This window comes from Oncorhynchus nerka, linkage group LG8, assembly GCF_034236695.1.
Source record: "Oncorhynchus nerka isolate Pitt River linkage group LG8, Oner_Uvic_2.0, whole genome shotgun sequence".
Classification (NCBI taxonomy): domain Eukaryota; kingdom Metazoa; phylum Chordata; class Actinopteri; order Salmoniformes; family Salmonidae; genus Oncorhynchus; species Oncorhynchus nerka.
The window spans coordinates 69,986,723-70,006,722 of NC_088403.1; the positions used below are offsets into that span (position 1 = coordinate 69,986,723).

A 20,000-nucleotide genomic window follows, 5' to 3' on the forward strand; every position below is an offset into this window, starting at 1 on the left:
AATTTAGCTGTGTTGATCATAATTTATCTGTGTTGATCCTAGATCATAATTTAGCTGTGTTGATCATAATTTATCTGTGTTGATCCTAGATCATAATTTAGCTGTGTTGATCATAATTTATCTGTGTTGATCCTAGATCATAATTTATCTGTGTTGATCCTAGATCATAATTTAGCTGTGTTGATCATAATTTATCTGTGTTGATCCTAGATCATAATTTAGCTGTGTTGATCATAATTTATCTGTGTTGATCCTAGATTATAATTTATCTGTGTTGATCCTAGATTATAATTGATCTGTGTTGATCCTAGATCATAATTTATCTGTGTTGATCCTAGATCATAATTTAGCTGTGTTGATCCTAGATCATAATTTATCTGTGTTGATCCTAGATCATAATTTAGCTGTGTTGATCCTAGATCATAATTTATCTGTGTTGATCCTAGATCATAATTTATCTGTGTTTATCCTAGATCATAATTTAGCTGTGTTGATCCTAGATTATAATTTATCTGTGTTGATCCTAGATCATAATTTAGCTGTGTTGATCCTAGATCATAATTGATCTGTGTTGATCCTAGATCATAATTTATCTGTGTTGATCCTAGATCATAATTTATCTGTGTTGATCCTAGATCATAATTTATCTGTGTTGATCCTAGATCATAATTTATCTGTGTTGATCCTAGATCATAATTTATCTGTGTTGATCCTAGATCATAATTTATCTGTGTTGATCCTAGATTATAATTTATCTGTGTTGATGCTAGATCATAATTTATCTGTGTTGATCCTAGATCATAATTTATCTGTGTTGATCCTAGATCATAATTTATCTGTGTTGATCCTAGATTATAATTTATCTGTGTTGATCCTAGATCATAATTTATCTGTGTTGATCCTAGATCATAATTTATCTGTGTTGATCCTAGATTATAATTTATCTGTGTTGATCCTAGATCATAATTTATCTGTGTTGATCCTAGATCATAATTTATCTGTGTTGATCCTAGATCATAATTTAGCTGTGTTGATCCTAGATTATAATTTATCTGTGTTGATCCTAGATCATAATTTAGCTGTGTTGATCCTAGATCATAATTTAGCTGTGTTGATCCTAGATCATAATTTATCTGTGTTGATCCTAGATCATAATTTATCTGTGTTGATCCTAGATCATAATTTATCTGTGTTGATCCTAGATTATAATTTATCTGTGTTGATCCTAGATTATAATTTATCTGTGTTGATCCTAGATTATAATTTATCTGTGTTGATCCTAGATCATAATTTATCTGTGTTGATCCTAGATTATAATTTATCTGTGTTGATCCTAGATCATAATTTAGCTGTGTTGATCCTAGATCATAATTTATCTGTGTTGATCCTAGATTATAATTTAGCTGTGTTGATCCTAGATCATAATTTATCTGTGTTGATCCTAGATCATAATTTATCTGTGTTGATCCTAGATTATAATTTAGCTGTGTTGATCCTAGATCATAATTTATCTGTGTTGATCCTAGATTATAATTTATCTGTGTTGATCCTAGATCATAATTTATCTGTGTTGATCCTAGATCATAATTTATCTGTGTTGATCCTAGATCATAATTTAGCTGTGTTGATCCTAGATCATAATTTATCTGTGTTGATCCTAGATTATAATTTATCTGTGTTGATCCTAGATCATAATTTATCTGTGTTGATCCTAGATCATAATTTAGCTGTGTTGATCATAATTTATCTGTGTTGATCCTAGATCATAATTTATCTGTGTTGATCCTAGATCATAATTTATCTGTGTTGATCCTAGATCATAATTTATCTGTGTTGATCCTAGATCATAATTTAGCTGTGTTGATCCTATTTTGCTGGTTTGTTTATTCAGGATCAACAAACTATAATGCTGATATAGTGGATATCAGTCTTTGTGGAATCAGGACATGTATCTGTCTCCCTTTCTCTCTCTAGAGCCCCCGCTGGTCGTATGCGGACGCTGTCCCTGGGTTCTGGGGGGTGGGACAGTGACTCGGTGGGGGGGTGGGCCACACCTCTGGAAGCCCGTTACTACCACGTTCCCTGCTCTACTCGAGAGGGAGGAGAGAGGAGGGACAGGGGGTACAGGCGAACCCCAGAGGGGAGGGGAGGGTGGGGGCGGACCAGGTGGAGGGCACCCCCCAGCACAGAGGAAGAGGAGGAAGAGGATGATGAAGAGGAGGACACATGGTCAGAGGCCTGGAGCACACCTGAGACTCAGAGACACGCCCACGTCAGGCTGGAACACTCACCTGGATCAGGTAATAACCTTTAACCTTACCAGTTTGGAACACCCACCTGGCTCAGGTAATAACATTTAACCTTACCAGGCTGGAACACTCACCTGACTCAGGTTATAACCTTTAACCTTACCAGTCTGGAACATCCACCTGGCTCAGGTTATAACCTTTAACCTTACCAGTCTGGAACATCCACCTGGCTCAGGTTATAACTTTTAACCTTACCAGTCTGGAACACCCACCTGGCTCAGGTTATAACCTTTAACCTAACCAGTCTGGAACACCCACCTAGCTCAGGTAATAACCTTTAACCTTACCAGTCTGGAACACCCACCTGGCTCAGGTAATAACCTTTAACCTTACCAGTTTGGAACATCCACCTGGATCAGGTAATAACCTTAAACCTTACCAGTCTGGAACATCCACCTGGCTCAGGTAATAACCTTTAACCTTACCAGCCTGGAACACCCACCTGGCTCAGGTAATAACCTTAAACCTTACCAGTCTGGAACATCCACCTGGCTCAGGTTACCTTGTGTGTACGGTAACTCTACCTGATCAGTCTCCACATAACTCTGTCTAGACAACTCCAATCTTCACATAACTCTGTCTAGACAAATCCAGCCTTGTCTATGTCTATGTGTGTACTGTAACTCTACCTGACATTTCTCTCCAGGTGTGTCGTCCATACGATCCAGCCCGTGTCACCGTGATTACATAGCATTGGGGGCGGGGACTCTGAGACTGAGGGCGGGTTTATTCTGCGTGTTTCCTTATTTGGATGTGCGGACGTTGCTGCTCGCCGCTGAGGTGTGCTCCGATTGGAGGTTTGTGGCGCGACACCCAGCCGTCTGGACACGGGTACGACTGGAGAACGCCAGAGTCTCCGCTAAGGTAATGCGCCTTCATCGTCATTATTGATGTCATTGATATAATCGCAGTGAAGTTGCGGTCATGTTGTGGTCTATTTCAGTTCTGTTTTAGTACATGGTTGTGTTTCACTCCTGGTCTCACTGTGCGGTTGTGGTTAATGTATGGTAATGTTATGTTATGATAGTGGTTAATGTATGGTAATGTTATGTTATTTTATGGTAGTGGTTAATGTATGGTAATGTTATGTTATTTTATGGTAGTGGTTAATGTATGGTAATGTTATGTTATGATAGTGGTTGATGCACTATTGTAAAGTGGCTGTTCCACTGGATGTCATAAGGTGAAAGCACCAATTTGTAAGTCGCTCTGGATAAGAGCGTCTGCTAAATGACTTAAATGTAAATGTAAATGTAATGTATGGTAATGTTATGTTATTTTATGGTAGTGGTTAATGTATGGTAATGTTATGTTATTTTATGGTAGTGGTTAATGTATGGTAATGTTATGTTATTTTATGGTTGTGGTTGATGTATGGTAATGTTATTTTATGGTAGTGGTTAATGTATGGTAATGTTATGTTATTTTATGGTTGTGGTTGATGTATGGTAATGTTATTTTATGGTAGTGGTTAATGTATGGTAATGTTATGTTATTTTATGGTTGTGGTTGATGTATGGTAATGTTATGTTATTTTATGGTTGTGGTTGATGTATGGTAATGTTATTTTATGGTTGTGGTTAATGTATGGTAATGTTATGTTATGGTTGTGGTTAATGTATGGTAATGTTATGTTATTTTATGGTTGTGGTTGATGTATGGTAATGTTATGTTATGGTTGTGGTTAATGTATGGTAATGTTATGTTATTTTATGGTTGTGGTTGATGTATGGTAATGTTATTTTATGGTTGTGGTTAATGTATGGTAATGTTATGTTATTTTATGGTTGTGGTTCATGTATGGTAATGTTATGTTATTTTATGGTTGTGGTTAATAATGTATGGTAATGTTATGTTATTTCATGGTTGTGGTTAATGTATGGTAATGTTATGTTATTTTATGGTTGTGGTTGTGTTGTGGTTGTGTTGTGGTTGTGTTATGGTTGTGTTGTGGTTACGTTGTGGGTGTGTTATGGTTGTGTTAGGGTTGTGTTTCAGTTCTTAGTGACCATGTTTCAGTTGTGTACTCAAACCCAATACCTATTGTGGTTGTGTTGTGGTTGTGTTATAGTTGTGTTGTGGTTGTGGTTGTGTTGTGGTTGTGTTATGGTTTCTCCATGGTTGTGTTATGGTTAATCCATGGTTGTGTTATGGTTGTGTTATGGTTAATCTATGGTTGTGTTATGGCTGTGTTATAGTTAATCCATGGTTGTGTTATGGTTAATCTATGGTTGTGTTATGGTTGTGTTATGGTTAATCTATGGTTGTGTTATGGTTAATCTATGGTTGTGTTATGGTTGTGTTATGGTTAATCTATGGTTGTGTTATGGTTAATCTATGGTTGTGTTATGGTTAATCCATGGTTGTGTTATGATTGTGTTGTGGTTGTGTTATGGTTGTGTTGTGGTTGTGATGTGGTTGTGTTATGGTTTCTCCAGGGTTGTGTTGTTGTTGTGTTGTGGTTGTGTTAGGGTTGAGCCAGGGTTGTGTTATGGTTTCTCCATGGTTGTGTTATGGTTTCAGTTCCTAGTGACCATGTCCCAGTGGTGTACTCAGACTCATTCCCTGGTGCTCCAGAACCTCAGACCACGACTGCGGCATCGAGATGAACGCAGAGAGGACTACGACAAGACCACACGGTAACCCCCATTAATATTGAACAAGGACAGTAAACATTCACTACTGGACCACACAGTAAACATACACTACTGGACCACACAGTACTGGACCACACAGTAAACATACACTACTGGACCACACAGTAAACATACACTACTGGACCACACAGTACTGGACCACACAGTAAACATTCACTACTGGACCACACAGTACTGGACCACACAGTAAACATTCACTACTGGACCGCACAGTAAACATACACTACTGGACCACACAGTAAACATACACTACTGGACCACACAGTAAACATACACTACTGGACCACACAGTAAACATACACTACTGGACCACACAGTACTGGACCACACAGTAAACATACACTACTGGACCACACAGTAAACATTCACTACTGGACCACACAGTACTGGACCACACAGTAAACATACACTACTGGACCGCACAGTAAACATACACTACTGGACCGCACAGTAAACATACACTACTGGACCACACAGTAAACATACACTACTGGACCACACAGTAAACATACACTACTGGACCACACAGTACTGGACCACACAGTAAACATACACTACTGGACCGCACAGTAAACATACACTACTGGACCGCACAGTAAACATTCACTACTGGACCGCACAGTAAACATACACTACTGGACCGCACAGTAAACATACACTACTGGACCGCACAGTAAACATACACTACTGGACCTCACAGTAAACATACACTACTGGACCACACAGTACTGGACCACACAGTAAACATACACTACTGGACCACACAGTAAACATACACTACTGGACCACAGAGTACTGGACCACACAGTAAACATACACTACTGGACCACACAGTACTGGACCACACAGTAAACATTCACTACTGGACCACACAGTAAACATACACTACTGGACCGCACAGTAAACATACACTACTGGACCACACAGTCCTGGACCGCACAGTAAACATACACTACTGGACCGCACAGTAAACATACACTACTGGACCGCACAGTAAACATACACTACTGGACCGCACAGTAAACATACACTACTGGACCGCACAGTAAACATACACTACTGGACCGCACAGTAAACATACACTACTGGACCACACAGTAAACATACACTACTGGACCACACAGTAAACATTCACTACTGGACCGCACAGCACTGGACCACACAGTAAACATACACTACTGGACCACACAGTACTGGACCACACAGTAAACATTCACTACTGGACCACACAGTAAACATACACTACTGGACCGCACAGTAAACATACACTACTGGACCACACAGTCCTGGACCGCACAGTAAACATACACTACTGGACCGCACAGTAAACATACACTACTGGACCGCACAGTAAACATACACTACTGGACCACACAGTAAACATACACTACTGGACCACACAGTAAACATTCACTACTGGACCGCACAGTACTGGACCACACAGTAAACATACACTACTGGACCACACAGTAAACATTCACTACTGGACCGCACAGTACTGGACCGCACAGTAAACATACACTACTGGACCACACAGTAAACATACACTACTGGACCACACAGTAAACATACACTACTGGACCACACACTACTGGACCGCACAGTAAACATACACTACTGGACCACACAGTAAACATACACTACTGGACCACACAGTAAACATACACTACACTACTGGACCACACAGTAAACATACACTACTGGACCACACAGTAAACATTCACTACTGGACCGCACAGTAAACATACACTACTGGACCACACAGTACTGGACCACACAGTAAACATACACTACTGGACCACACAGTAAACATTCACTACTGGACCGCACAGTACTGGACCACACAGTAAACATACACTACTGGACCACACAGTAAACATACACTACTGGACCGCACAGTAAACATACACTACTGGACCACACAGTAAACATACACTACTGGACCACACAGTAAACATACACTACTGGACCACACACTACTGGACCGCACAGTAAACATACACTACTGGACCACACAGTAAACATTCACTACTGGACCACACAGTAAACATTCACTACTGTAAACATACACTACTGGACCACACAGTACTGGACCACACAGTAAACATACACTACTGGACCACACAGTAAACATTCACTACTGGACCACACAGTAAACATACACTACTGGACCACACAGTACTGGACCACACAGTAAACATTCACTACTGGACCACACAGTAAACATACACTACTGGACCGCACAGTAAACATACACTACTGGACCACACAGTACTGGACCACACAGTAAACATTCACTACTGGACCACACAGTAAACATACACTACTGGACCGCACAGTAAACATACACTACTGGACCACACAGTAAACATACACTACTGGACCGCACAGTAAACATTCACTACTGGACCACACAGTACTGGACCACACAGTAAACATTCACTACTGGACCGCACAGTAAACATTCACTACTGGACCACACAGTACTGGACCACACAGTAAACATACACTACTGGACCACACAGTAAACATTCACTACTGGACCACACAGTACTGGACCACACAGTAAACATACACTACTGGACCACAGAGTACTGGACCACACAGTAAACATTCACTACTGGACCACACAGTAAACATACACTACTGGACCACACAGTACTGGACCACACAGTAAACATTCACTACTGGACCACACAGTAAACATACACTACTGGACCACACAGTACTGGACCACACAGTAAACATTCACTACTGGACCACACAGTAAACATACACTACTGGACCACACAGTACTGGACCACACAGTAACCTGCATTAGGAGGCCTCCACACAGTAAACCTGCATTAGGAGGCCTCCACACAGTAAACCTGCATTAGGAGGCCTCTACACAGTAAACCTGCATTAGGAGGCCTCTACACAGTAAACCTGCATTAGGAGGCCTCTACACAGTAACCTGTATTAGGAGGCCTCTACACAGTAACCTGCATTAGGAGGCCTCCACACAGTAAACCTGCATTAGGAGGCCTCTACACAGTAAACCTGCATTAGGAGGCCTCTACACAGTAAACCTGCATTAGGAGGCCTCTACACAGTAAACCTGCATTAGGAGGCCTCCACACAGTAAACCTGCATTAGGAGGCCTCTACACAGTAAACCTGCATTAGGAGGCCTCTACACAGTAAACCTGCATTAGGAGGCCTCTACACAGTAACCTGCATTAGGAGGCCTCCACACAGTAACCTGCATTAGGAGGCCTCCACACAGTAAACCTGCATTAGGAGGCCTCCACACAGTAAGGAGGAGGAGCCTGTGTGACTGTCTTTCCAGGGGCTGTCTGGAGGGAGGTGTGGAGGCGTTGCTGAGGTCAGCGGGAGGCAGTCTAATGGTTCTCAGAGTGTCTCACTGTCCTCACGTCCTGACTGACCGCTCCCTGTGGCTGGCCAGCTGCTACTGTAGGAACCTACAACACCTCACATACAGGTAAACTACAACACCTCACATACAGGTAAACTACAACACCTCACATACAGGTAACCTACAACACCTCACATACAGGTAACCTACAACACCTCACATACAGGTAACCTACAACACCTCACATACAGGTAAACTACAACACCTCACATACAGGTAAACTACAACACCTCACATACAGGTAACCTACAACACCTCACATACAGGTAACCTACAACACCTCACATACAGGTAAACTACAACACCTCACATACAGGTAAACTACAACACCTCACATACAGGTAACCTACAACACCTCACATACAGGTAACCTACAACACCTCACATACAGGTAAACTACAACACCTCACATACAGGTAACCTACAACACCTCACATACAGGTAAACTACAACACCTCACATACAGGTAACCTACAACACCTCACATACAGGTAACCTACAACACCTCACAACCTACAACACCTCACATACAGGTAACCTACAACACCTCACATACAGGTAACCTACAACACCTCACATACAGGTAACCTACAACACCTCACATACAGGTAACCTACAACACCTCACATACAGGTAACCTACAACACCTCACAACCTACAACACCTCACATACAGGTAACCTACAACACCTCACATACAGGTAAACTACAACACCTCACATACAGGTAACCTACAACACCTCACATACAGGTAAACTACAACACCTCACATACAGGTAAACTATAACACCTCACATACAGGTAACCTACAACACCTCACATACAGGTAACCTACAACACCTCACATACAGGTAAACTATAACACCTCACATACAGGTAACCTACAACACCTCACATACAGGTAAACTACAACACCTCACATACAGGTAACCTACAACACCTCACATACAGGTAACCTACAACACCTCACATACAGGTAACCTACAACACCTCACATACAGGTAAACTACAACACCTCACATACAGGTAACCTACAACACCTCACATACAGGTAAACTACAACACCTCACATACAGGTAAACTACAACACCTCACATACAGGTAAACTACAACACCTCACATACAGGTAAACTACAACACCTCACATACAGGTAAACTACAACACCTCACATACAGGTAAACTACAACACCTCACATACAGGTAACCTACAACACCTCACATACAGGTAACCTACAACACCTCACATACAGGTAAACTACAACACCTCACATACAGGTAAACTACAACACCTCACATACAGGTAAACTACAACACCTCACATACAGGTAAACTACAACACCTCACATACAGGTAAACTACAACACCTCACATACAGGTAAACTACAACACCTCACATACAGGTAAACTACAACACCTCACATACAGGTAAACTACAACACCTCACATACAGGTAACCTACAACACCTCACATACAGGTAACCTACAACACCTCACATACAGGTAACCTACAACACCTCACATACAGGTAACCTACAACACCTCACATACAGGTAACCTACAACACCTCACATACAGGTAACCTACAACACCTCACATACAGGTAAACTACAACACCTCACATACAGGTAACCTACAACACCTCACATACAGGTAAACTACAACACCTCACATACAGGTAACCTACAACACCTCACATACAGGTAACCTACAACACCTCACATACAGGTAACCTACAACACCTCACATACAGGTAACCTACAACACCTCACATACAGGTAAACTACAACACCTCACATACAGGTAAACTACAACACCTCACATACAGGTAACCTACAACACCTCACATACAGGTAACCTACAACACCTCACATACAGGTAACCTACAACACCTCACATACAGGTAACCTACAACACCTCACATACAGGTAAACTACAACACCTCACATACAGGTAACCTACAACACCTCACATACAGGTAACCTACAACACCTCACATACAGGTAACCTACAACACCTCACATACAGGTAACCTACAACACCTCACATACAGGTAAACTACAACACCTCACATACAGGTAACCTACAACACCTCACATACAGGTAACCTACAACACCTCACATACAGGTAACCTACAACACCTCACATACAGGTAACCTACAACACCTCACATACAGGTAACCTACAACACCTCACATACAGGTAACCTACAACACCTCACATACAGGTAACCTACAACACCTCACATACAGGTAAACTACAACACCTCACATACAGGTAACCTACAACACCTCACATACAGGTAACCTACAACACCTCACATACAGGTAACCTACAACACCTCACATACAGGTAACCTACAACACCTCACATACAGGTAACCTACAACACCTCACATACAGGTAAACTACAACACCTCACATACAGGTAACCTACAACACCTCACATACAGGTAAACTACAACACCTCACATACAGGTAACCTACAACACCTCACATACAGGGAAACTACAACACCTCACATACAGGTAAACTACAACACCTCACATACAGGTAACCTACAACACCTCACATACAGGTAACCTACAACAACACCTCACATACAGGTAACCTACAACACCTCACATACAGGTAACCTACAACACCTCACATACAGGTAAACTACAACACCTCACATACAGGTAAACCTACAACACCTCACATACAGGTAACCTACAACACCTCACATACAGGTAACCTACAACACCTCACAAACACCTCACATACAGGTAACCTACAACACCTCACATACAGGTAACCTACAACACCTCACATACAGGTAACCTACAACACCTCACATACAGGTAACCTACAACACCTCACATACAGGTAAACTACAACACCTCACATACAGGTAAACTACAACACCTCACATACAGGTAACCTACAACACCTCACATACAGGTAAACTACACCTCACAACCTACAACACCTCACATACAGGTAAACTACAACACCTCACATACAGGTAAACTACAACACCTCACCTACAGGTAAACTACAACACCTCACATACAGGTAAACTACAACACCTCACATACAGGTAAACTACAACACCTCACATACAGGTAAACTACAACACCTCACATACAGGTAACCTACAACACCTCACATACAGGTAAACTACAACACCTCACATACAGGTAACCTACAACACCTCACATACAGGTAACCTACAACACCTCACATACAGGTAACCTACAACACCTCACATACAGGTAACCTACAACACCTCACATACAGGTAACCTACAACACCTCACATACAGGTAACCTACAACACCTCACATACAGGTAACCTACAACACCTCACAACCTACAACACCTCACATACAGGTAACCTACAACACCTCACATACAGGTAAACTACAACACCTCACATACAGGTAAACTACAACACCTCACATACAGGTAACCTACAACACCTCACATACAGGTAACCTACAACACCTCACATACAGGTAACCTACAACACCTCACATACAGGTAACCTACAACACCTCACATACAGGTAACCTACAACACCTCACAACCTACAACACCTCACATACAGGTAACCTACAACACCTCACATACAGGTAACCTACAACACCTCACATACAGGTAACCTACAACACCTCACATACAGGTAACCTACAACACCTCACATACAGGTAACCTACAATACCTCACATACAGGTAAACTACAACACCTCACATACAGGTAAACTACAACACCTCACATACAGGTAACCTACAACACCTCACATACAGGTAAACTACACCTCACATACAGGTAAACTACAACACCTCACATACAGGTAAACTACAACACCTCACCTACAGGTAAACTACAACACCTCACATACAGGTAAACTATAACACCTCACATACAGGTAAACTACAACACCTCACATACAGGTAACCTACAACACCTCACATACAGGTAACCTACAACACCTCACATACAGGTAACCTACAACACCTCACATACAGGTAACCTACAACACCTCACATACAGGTAACCTACAACACCTCACATACAGGTAACCTACAACACCTCACATACAGGTAACCTACAACACCTCACATACAGGTAAACTACAACACCTCACATACAGGTAAACTACAACACCTCACATACAGGTAACCTACAACACCTCACATACAGGTAACCTACAACACCTCACATACAGGTAACCTACAACACCTCACATACAGGTAACCTACAACACCTCACATACAGGTAACCTACAACACCTCACAACCTACAACACCTCACATACAGGTAACCTACAACACCTCACATACAGGTAACCTACAACACCTCACATACAGGTAACCTACAACACCTCACATACAGGTAACCTACAACACCTCACATACAGGTAACCTACAATACCTCACATACAGGTAAACTACAACACCTCACATACAGGTAAACTACAACACCTCACATACAGGTAACCTACAACACCTCACATACAGGTAAACTACACCTCACATACAGGTAAACTACAACACCTCACATACAGGTAAACTACAACACCTCACCTACAGGTAAACTACAACACCTCACATACAGGTAAACTATAACACCTCACATACAGGTAAACTACAACACCTCACATACAGGTAACCTACAACACCTCACATACAGGTAACCTACAACACCTCACATACAGGTAACCTACAACACCTCACATACAGGTAACCTACAACACCTCACATACAGGTAACCTACAACACCTCACATACAGGTAACCTACAACACCTCACATACAGGTAACCTACAACACCTCACATACAGGTAACCTACAACACCTCACATACAGGTAACCTACAACACCTCACATACAGGTAACCTACAACACCTCACATACAGGTAACCTACAACACCTCACATACAGGTAACCTACAACACCTCACATACAGGTAACCTACAACACCTCACATACAGGTAACCTACAACACCTCACATACAGGTAACCTACAACACCTCACATACAGGTAACCTACAACACCTCACATACAGGTAAACTACAACACCTCACATACAGGTAACCTACAACACCTCACATACAGGTAACCTACAACACCTCACATACAGGTAACCTACAACACCTCACATACAGGTAAACTACAACACCTCACATACAGGTAACCTACAACACCTCACATACAGGTAACCTACAACACCTCACATACAGGTAACCTACAACACCTCACATACAGGTAACCTACAACACCTCACATACAGGTAAACTACAACACCTCACATACAGGTAACCTACAACACCTCACATACAGGTAACCTACAACACCTCACATACAGGTAACCTACAACACCTCACAACCTACAACACCTCACATACAGGTAACCTACAACACCTCACATACAGGTAACCTACAACACCTCACATACAGGTAACCTACAACACCTCACATACAGGTAACCTACAACACCTCACAACCTACAACACCTCACATACAGGTAACCTACAACACCTCACATACAGGTAGGGTCGTGTCGGTGTGTTTGTGTGTGAAGTCGCGGATAGAACTACCCTCATCATGAGAGGGTGAGATAAGACTCACCTCGGCTACATTTGCGTGCCTATTCTGAAATTACTGTGTGTATGTCTGTCTGTGTGTGTGTATGTCCCTGTGTGTGTGTGTGTGTGTGTGTGTGTGTGTGTGTGTGTGTGTGTGTGTGTGTGTCTCTGTGTGTGTGTGTGTGTGTGTGTGCATGTCTCTGTGTGTGTGTGTCTCTGTGTGTGTGTCAGGAGTTCGTCAGACCCCATGGGTCATGAGGTGGTGTGGGCTCTAGGAGCAGGCTGCAGAAACATGACATCCCTGCAGGTGGCGCCACTACACCCCTGGTGAGTAGTAATGCCGTGGGAGTCGTGAGTTACATTTAATTTAGGAGATGCTATTATCCAGAACGACTCAATTTATACCCTAATATTTATAATATAAGACAAATATATACTAAATAAACTGAAGTCAACACAATAAAATAACAATAACGAGGCCGGTATATACCGGTAACTAGTCAATGTGCAGGTTAGTCGAGGTAATTGAGGTAAAGTGTGCATGTAGGTAGAGTTAAAGTGACATTGATAATATCAGCGTTTAAACAAAGTGGGGGTTAATGCAGATCGTCCGGGTAACCATTTGGTTAATTGCTCAACAGTCTTCTAGCTTGGGGGTAGAAGCCTTTTGGACCTAGACTTGGCAGTCCGGTGCCGCTTGCCATGCGACAGCAGAGAGAACAGTCTATGACCATTTTTAGGGCCTTCCTCTGACACCGCCTGGTATAGAGGTCCTGGATGGCAGGAAGCTTGGCCCCAGTGATGTACTGGGCCGTACGCACTACCCTCTATAGGGCCTTCCTCTGACACCACCTGGTATAGAGGTCCTGGATGGCAGGAAGCTTGGCCCCAGTGATGTACTGGGCCGTACGTACTACCCTCTGTAGGGCCTTCCTCTGACACCGCCTGGTATAGAGGTCCTGGATGGCAGGAAGCTTGGCCCCAGTGATGTACTGGATCGTACGTACTACCCTCTGTAGCGCCTTGTGGTCGGAGGCCGAGCAGTTGCCATACCAGGCAGTGATGCAACTGGTCAGGATGCTCTCAATGGTGCAGCTGTAGAACTTTTTGAGGATCTGGGGACCCAGTAATGTTTTCAGTCTGCTGAGGGGAAACAGGCATTGTCGTTCCCTCTTCATGACTGACTTGGTGTGTTTGGACCATGATAATATGTTGGTGATGGAAACAGTCGACCCTCCACTGCAGCCCCATCGATGTGAATGGGGTCGTATTTTTGTCCCTCCTTTTCCTGTAGTCCACGATCAGCTCCTTTGTCTTGCTTGCGCAGAGGGAGAAGTTCATGTCCGGGCACCAGGTCTCTGACCTCCTCCCTATAGGCTGTCTCGTCGTTGTCTGTGATCAGACCTACCACTGTTGTGTCGTCAGCAAACTTAATGATGGTGTTGGAGTCGTGCATGGCGACGCAGTGGGTGAACAGGGAGCACGGGGGGTGCACACATTCAGATGTCATAAATCAGCATTGCAGAGCTCTCCCTGTCCTCTGCCGTGCCTTGATTGTATTACTGTTGATGATATCTGGAAATGTGCATGTACACCTTGGCCCATCTACTGTTGCTAGACCCAATTCTGATTTGTGCTCTGATATCTGCATCACTGATTTCTGCTCTCGTAAAAGCCTGAGTTTTCTGCATGTTATAACACTAGAAGCTAAATACCTAAAGTGTATCAATTGAAAGTGTGGGTTCCCAGCTCCAATCCAGCGTGGTTCAGGAAGAGTGTTTTGAACACTGATGTTAACCTTTCTGGTTATAACCTTTTTTGGCAAGACAGATCTTCCAAAGGTGGGGGAGTGACAATCCTTACCAAGGATCCCCTTCAGTGCTCGGTTGTCTCCACCAAGTATGTCCCCAAACTATTTGATTTGCTAGTTTTAAGCATTACATTTTCAAATAGCTTTTCGTTGACTGTCTCTGTGTGTTATCGTCCTCCATGAGCACCGGCCTGTACCCTCCCTGCCCTAAGCTCTCTCCTGGGACCTTACACTAAGTCTGAATTTGTCCTGCCAGGTGACCTAAACTGGGACATGCTTAAACCACCTGACCAAGTTCTAAAGCAATGGGACTCCCTAAATCTTTCTCAGATTATTACCAATCCCACAAGGTATGACTCCAAACACCCAGAAAAGACTACTCTCCTCGATGTTATCCTCAATAATAATCCTGATAGGTATCAATCTGGTGTTTTCTCTAATGACCTTAATGATCACTGTTTTACAGCCTGTGTTAGTAATGGCTGCTCAGTGAAATGACCTGTCCTGATTTGTCATAGACGCTAAAAAACTGTAATGAGCAAGCCTTCCTCCATGAACTGGCCTCTGTAAAATGGTATAGAATCAGCTTGATCCCCTCTGTTGAAGACGCTTGGACCTTCTTTTTTGATATTTTCAGTAGTATTGTTCACAAACACACCCCCATAAAGAAAATAAGAATTAAAAACAGGTTCGACCGTGATCTTGCAGAGTTACTCCACCTCAAGAATTGCATTTGGTGAAATGCTCGGCACACACTCACTCTCAGGCTGACTGGCTCTCGTTCAGGCAAATGAAAAATAAGTGCACTCAGGCTATCCGGAAGTCCAAAGTTAGTTACTTTAAGGAGCAGTTCTCTCTCTGTGGGTCGAACCCCAAGAAGTTCTGGATAACAATTAAAGACCTGGAGAATAAACCCTCCTCCACAGCTGTACATGTCCCTTAATGTTGATGATGTGGTTGTTACTGACAAGAAGCACATGGCTGAGCTCTTTAATCACCACTTCATTAAGTCAGGATTCCTATTTGACTCAGCCACGCCTCCTTGCTGGTCAAACACTTCCTCATCTCCCACCCCTTCTAATGCGACTATCCCCGATGCTTCTCCCTCTTTTTCCCCTGCCCCACTACAAAGTTTCTCCCTGCAGGCAGTCACTGAGTCCGAGGTGCTAAAGGAGCTCCTTAAACTTAACCCCCAAAAAACATTTGGGTCAGATGGTTTAGACCTTTTCTTCTTTAAGGTTGCTGCCCATATCATCGCCAAGCCTGTCTCTGACCTTTTCAACCTGTCTCTCCTTTCTGGGGAGGGTCCTATTGCTTGGAAGGCAGCCACAGTTTGTCCTTTATTTAAAGGGGAAGGTCAAGCTGATCCTAACTATTATAGGCCAATTTCTATTTTGCCCTGTTTATCAAAAGTGTTGGAAAAACTTGTCAATAATCTACTGACTGGCTTTCTTGATGTCTATATTATTCTCTCTGGGATGCAATCTGGTTTCCCCTCAGGTTATGGATGTGTCACTGCAACCTTAAAGGTCCAAAATGATGTCACCATTGCCTTTGATTTTAAGCAATATTGGGCTGCTATTTTTATTGACTCGGCCAAAGTTTTTGATACGGTAGACCATTACATTCTTGTGGGCTGACTAAGGAGTATTGTTGTCTCTGAAGGGTCTTTGGCCTGGTTTGCTAACTTCCTCTCTCAAAGAGTGCAGTGTATAAAGTCATAACATCTGCTGTCTCAGCCACTGCTGAGAGTACACCGAGGCTCGATTCTAGGGCCCACGCTCTTCTCAATTTACATCATCAACATAGCTCAGGCAGTAGGAAGCTCTCTCATTCATTTATATGCAGATGATACAGTCTTATACTCAGATGGTCCCTCCTTGGATTTTGTGTTAAATGCTCTACAACAAAGCGTTCTTACTGTCCAACAAGCTTTCTCTACCCTTAACCTTGTTCTGAACACCTCCAAAACAAAGGTCATGTGGTTTGGTAAGAAGAATGCCCCTCTTCCCACAGGTGTGATTACTACCTCTGAGGGTTTAGAGCTTGAGGTAGTCACCTCATACAAGTACTTGGGAGTATGGCTAGACGGTCCACTGTCCTTCTCTCAGCACATATCAAAGCTGCCCATCCTACCCATGCTAGATTACGGATACATCATTTATAGATCCGCAGGTAAGGGTGCTCTCGAGCGACTAGATGTTCTTTACCATTCGGCCATCAGATTTGCCACCAATGCTCCTTATAGGACACATTACTGCACTCTGTACTCCTCTGTAAACTGGTCATGTCTGTGTCATGACGTTGGCCTCTTTGCGTATTGCAAAGCACCATCCCCCTCTCCCTGCCTCCCCCTTGCCCCCTTCAATTAGGTTGCTGTGGTCAGAGAGACGTTGTAAATTCCTGAGGATCTCCTCATGGACACACAGTATAGAGAGAGTAGATTTTCATAGAGGACAAAGGAAATCCTTCCACCTCACAGAACTTGAGGTACGAACAAATTTCATGTTCCGGAGAAAGTATAAACGATGGGTGAAGAATCCAACTTTGAACTGGTCCGTTTGTCACAACTTGGGAAGCTCATGAGAGACGGTGTGGCCACATTACCACAACGCTGTTTATATTATATATGAGGTTTACATCTAATTGTTGTATAAGATGAATGAGTGAGTATGATACTGTTTACACAATTTTACAATGTGATTTTGGACTGTTTAATGAAGGAAAACTCAAAAAGGGAATTGGATTTGAACTAAATCAGAGGACCGCCCCTGAGCCCAGTTAGGGTCAGACATCCTGGGACCGCCCCTGAGCCCAGTTAGGGTCAGACATCCTGGGACCGCCCCTGAGCCCAGTTAGGGTCAGACATCCTGGGACCGCCCCTGAGCCCAGTTAGGGTCAGACATCCTGGGACCGCCCCTGAGCCCAGTTAGGGTCAGACATCCTGGGACCGCCCCTGAGCCCAGTTAGGGTCAGACATCCTGGGACCGCCCCTGAGCCCAGTTAGGGTCAGACATCCTGGGACCGCCCCTGAGCCCAGTTAGGGTCAGGCATCCTGGACCGCCCCTGAGCCCAGTTAGGGTCAGGCATCCTGGGACCGCCCCTGAGCCCAGTTAAGGTCAGACATCCTGGGACGACACACTGGGCGTAAATATATATATTGATTGCAATTGTTCCCGAATGAGTGAGCGTTCATGTGTAAAGGATTAGCATTTCAATTGTTATAATTATTAACTCTGTAGTGACTTCTTAGTCGACCCCCACTTCCCCTTTTGTCTAACAAGCTGCCATGCCGGTTTAGCCCACTAGGGCAATTACTTAGTTAGTAATAAATAAATGATTTAAGACAATTGATGTATGGATGACTCATAGTCAAGACTGGGTTCGTGCAGATAACCAACCATTTACGATGTTTGGAATGAGACTAACATGAGGTAAAGTAAATAATTAATTCATTCGAAGACTAATTGATCAGATATGAAAATATCTGAAAAGTTATTTTAGGAAATGATAACTTTGTAATCTGAATATTTTTCCTTGGTGCCCCGACTTCCTAGTAATTACAGTTACATGATTAATCAGTCTAATCACGTAATAACTAATTACAGAGAATATTTGATAAAAACTATCAGTCTTCAGTTAATGATAGTAAAGACACGACACCTGTATAACCGTCGCAAGACACACTGGTTGATGTTTCTTTATAAAACCCTCTTAGGCCTCACTCTCCCTTATCTGAGATATCTACTGCTGCCCTCATCCTCCACATACAACACCCATTCTGCCAGTCACATTCTGTTAAAGGTCCCCAAAGCACAAACATCCCTGGGTCGCTCCTTTTTTCAGTTCGCTGCAGCTAGCGACTGGAACAGGCTGCAACAAACACTCAAACTGGACAGTTTTATCTCCATCTCTTCATTCAAAGACTTAATCATGGACACTCTTACTGACAGTTGTGGCTGCTTCTCGTGATGTATTGTTGTCTCTACCTTCTTGCCCTTTGTGCTGTTGTCTAATGTTTGTACCATGTTGTGTTGCTACCATGTTGTTGTTATGTTGTGTTGCTACCATGTTGTTGTTATGTTGTGTTGCTACCATGCCGTGTTGTCATGTGTTGCAGCCATGTTGTTGTTATGTTGTGTTGCTACCATGCCGTGTTGTCATGTGTTGCTGCCATGCTATGTTGTTGTCTTTAGGTCTCTCTTTATGTAGTATTGTGCCAAATACTGTCTGTACCA

General features: G+C 42.9%; 1 protein-coding gene across 1 annotated transcript in view; it reads left to right on the plus strand.

Moving 5' to 3' along the window:
* The window catches only part of LOC135572794 (F-box only protein 41-like), a 53,468-nt gene that overhangs the window by 6,817 nt on the left and 26,651 nt on the right, over positions 1 to 20,000 (plus strand). Inside the window, exons 4-8 of the mRNA XM_065021214.1 lie at positions 1,975 to 2,300; positions 2,956 to 3,173; positions 4,833 to 4,948; positions 8,297 to 8,449; positions 14,184 to 14,279. Of these exons, the coding sequence (XP_064877286.1) occupies positions 1,975 to 2,300; positions 2,956 to 3,173; positions 4,833 to 4,948; positions 8,297 to 8,449; positions 14,184 to 14,279 (909 nt within the window). The remainder of the gene's footprint in view (positions 1 to 1,974; positions 2,301 to 2,955; positions 3,174 to 4,832; positions 4,949 to 8,296; positions 8,450 to 14,183; positions 14,280 to 20,000) is intronic.